This window comes from Callorhinus ursinus, unplaced genomic scaffold (assembly GCF_003265705.2).
Source record: "Callorhinus ursinus isolate GAN/ISIS: 27379988/994484 unplaced genomic scaffold, GSC_fseal_2.0 scaffold16, whole genome shotgun sequence".
NCBI classification, from domain to species: domain Eukaryota; kingdom Metazoa; phylum Chordata; class Mammalia; order Carnivora; family Otariidae; genus Callorhinus; species Callorhinus ursinus.
The window spans coordinates 22,259,479-22,262,264 of NW_027397078.1; the positions used below are offsets into that span (position 1 = coordinate 22,259,479).

Below are 2,786 nucleotides of genomic sequence, written 5' to 3' on the forward strand. Positions count from 1 at the left end.
TCTCCTCCATTCTTTAATAAGCCAAACAAATCCATGTATGCATCTTCTATCCTTACAGAACAACAGACTAAAAAGTATAAGGGAAACCAAGAACAGAACTTCTTTTACTTCTCCCCCCTCCTTTTTTTGATCCCAGCAATTTTACTGCGAAATTCTTTCGCATTTCCTAGGGAATGCCTGTTACAACGCCATGTTTCATTGTTCTGTTTTGGTAAATATGAAAGGTTTCCCAATTTGTTTTACTAAATAATAAAACACCTAATCTTAAATCTATTAAACAGCCACAAACAACAAAAATCATTAATAAATTTAGATTCGAAAATTATATAAACTTTCTGTTAAAGAAATAACATTTGAAACATAAAAGAAAAAGAAAGCAAAAGGAAGAGAGAAAGAAAAAAAAAGAGAAAGAAACAAGAAAAGGAACAAAACCTTTAAGTTTACGAGATATAGCAGGACCACAAAGACGATATTCACTGTGTTCCTTCCAGACCCACTCTGGCCATCTATTCCTTAGAATGTTGACTGCTTTTTCCTTCCACAAAGAAAACAATCTGCTTCAAGCTTCAACATTTGATATAAGACCTACAAAAAAAAAAAAAGAGTGAAACTCCACGTTACTGACATACAGGAGGAACGCAAAGATGACACACACTTCTCCAGCCCCGCCCTGGCCCTCCGCTCTTAGAACGGTGACACACCTGTTCAACCAGCCGCCCACGTCACTTAGGGTGGGAGAAGCTGCTGGTCAAGGCCCTGGAGCGTGCCCTGGCCATGGCAGCGGTCTGAGCCCTGGCTGCGGCTCGGGCTCGGGCTCGCTCTTCCTCATCTTTCAAAGCCTCTTCGTACCACGGCGGGAAGGCACTGGGGACGGTATCATGAATCTTGGCTAAAAACTCCAGGACTCTCATCTTGCTGGTCTCGGCATAGGCTCGCGGGCCCCACAGGAACTCGTAGCGTGGAGGATCACTGTTGGCCACCTGGCGGTACTCCAGGTACTTTAGCTGCACCAAATCTTGGGTGACGATCTTCCTGGGCTCCCCATAGATTAAGTGCTTCCTTTCAGCATAGACGCCCATCATATTCAGGACTTCCCAGACTTGCTCCTCAGGGGCGCAGTTGCCTCTAATGAAGATCACACCCAGCACAATCATCAGGATGCCGGTCTTGGGCATGTTCTCTTCTTCATGCATCGTGCCATCGACGGTGAGGTCGAGTTTGCTGATGAGGGTGTAGCAGTGCCGGATGGGATCCACTTCCTTCAAATCAATCCCGAAGGCCAGCTCCATGTGCTCAGAGGCTCTCTTGAGGATCTCATTGAAATGATACTTGTACTTTTTGAGGACAAGCTTCAGCATGTCTGCCTTCGTAATTGGCTCTTTCTTTTGATACTTCTCCAGCAGGAAGTGCACCAACAAAACTACCTTCTTGTTTAATGGGTCTCTGCGTGAGACCTGAGTGCCATGAGACGATCTGGGGCTTCCCCCATCTTGGCTTCTGGCATCTTCATCTGAATTGATGCATGAAAGAGCTGCATCAGCACTGGTGGAAGATGCGGTTCCCTGAGGATGGCTAGGAGTCGCAGCAGCAGGTCTACCCCCAGAGGGAGGACAGGCGGTGGAGGGGGACTCTCCTGCTGCTGCTGCAGTAGCCTGAGCATCCTTCAGAGCCTGGGTCTCACCACGGGCCTGGCGGCGTTTCTCACGGGCACGGAGCTTACTCTTCTGACCTCTAGGCATGGTGACTCTGGTCGGGGATAGCAGGCAGGAGTTAGGTGCAAGCAGTTAGTCTGATAAAGAGGTCACCCTAGAATATGGAAGAGGAGATGGTGGGCATAGCCTCGATAAGGATATTCTACTTGGGCTCCAAGAAAAGGTGCCTCTGCTTATTCCCCTAAGGGTACTGTTTTAGGAACCCATAAAAGAGGGGTGAACAGGACTCCATACACCTCCTCTCTTCTGTGGGGGCTTGTCACCTCAGTTCTAACTCCGCATACTAAACCGGACTCCTGATTGGTCTTTTGAAACCTCCCCCTGCTGACTTGAGGCTGCCCCTTCAGAAAAAGACCTCCCATCCCACAAATACCCAACGCGGAAGTGAGGGGCCGTTAAGCTTAACAGCCACACTGCAGCCACGAGGTCGGGGCAGTGGGGGTGGGGCATGCCAGAATAGCGCGGGGGTCTTTGAGCCACCTCAGTTCTGAAAGGAATGCATCTCTTCAGTTCTAGCAAGTTACTCACCTCGACACCTGTCCAGTCCTGGCACTCCTCCTTTTGCTGGCGTGAGACCACACACCTCTACACCTCTCACACCGAGAACTCAGGCTCCGCGGCACCTAGAGCGGAAATCAGGGTGAGCACTTCCGGCCACGCCCACCTGGACTTCCCAACGTGAAAGCTCGCGTGGGTTTCTGGAGGACTCCTGTCCCTCGTGGTGGCAGAGGAATTATGTGGAAGTCAAATAGGGGTCCTTCCTGACTCCTGTCAGGCAGGGCCTGGGACTTCTTCCTCCAGTGAAGTTAGCTCACATCAGACCATGGCTTTCATTTCCCTCAGAACCCCCAGTAGGGAGTAAAGCGGGAGCAGAGCCGAGCAGCCATGACTGAGACCTTCCAAGACTGATGGGGACAGACCGGGACTGGGACCGGGAACCACCTCTCTGTTGCCCCTTCTTTTCGGGTGGGTTCTCATCTCAGTCTTTATTCAGGGTCATACCTTGACGACTTGGTGCTGGGCTATGTCTCTTCTGCTGATCCGAAGCCAAATCCATCAGGTAAGGCAGAAATA

General features: G+C 50.0%; 1 protein-coding gene across 2 annotated transcripts; it reads right to left on the reverse strand.

Annotated features, from left to right (window-relative positions):
• Positions 1-2,786, reverse strand: LOC112812771 (melanoma-associated antigen B18-like). Of its 2 annotated transcripts, none has more exons than XM_025857716.2 (4): positions 2,715-2,786; positions 2,241-2,335; positions 702-1,746; positions 1-585 (listed from the first exon to the last, which is right to left on the reverse strand). In XM_025857716.2, exon 3 carries the CDS (start codon positions 1,737-1,739, stop codon positions 723-725), a length of 1,017 nt encoding a protein of 338 aa, XP_025713501.1. In that variant the 5' UTR covers positions 1,740-1,746; positions 2,241-2,335; positions 2,715-2,786; the 3' UTR covers positions 1-585; positions 702-722. The 2 variants fall into 2 exon arrangements, with proteins under 2 accessions (XP_025713501.1, XP_073758306.1); XM_073902205.1 differs by having other exon boundaries at positions 702-1,806.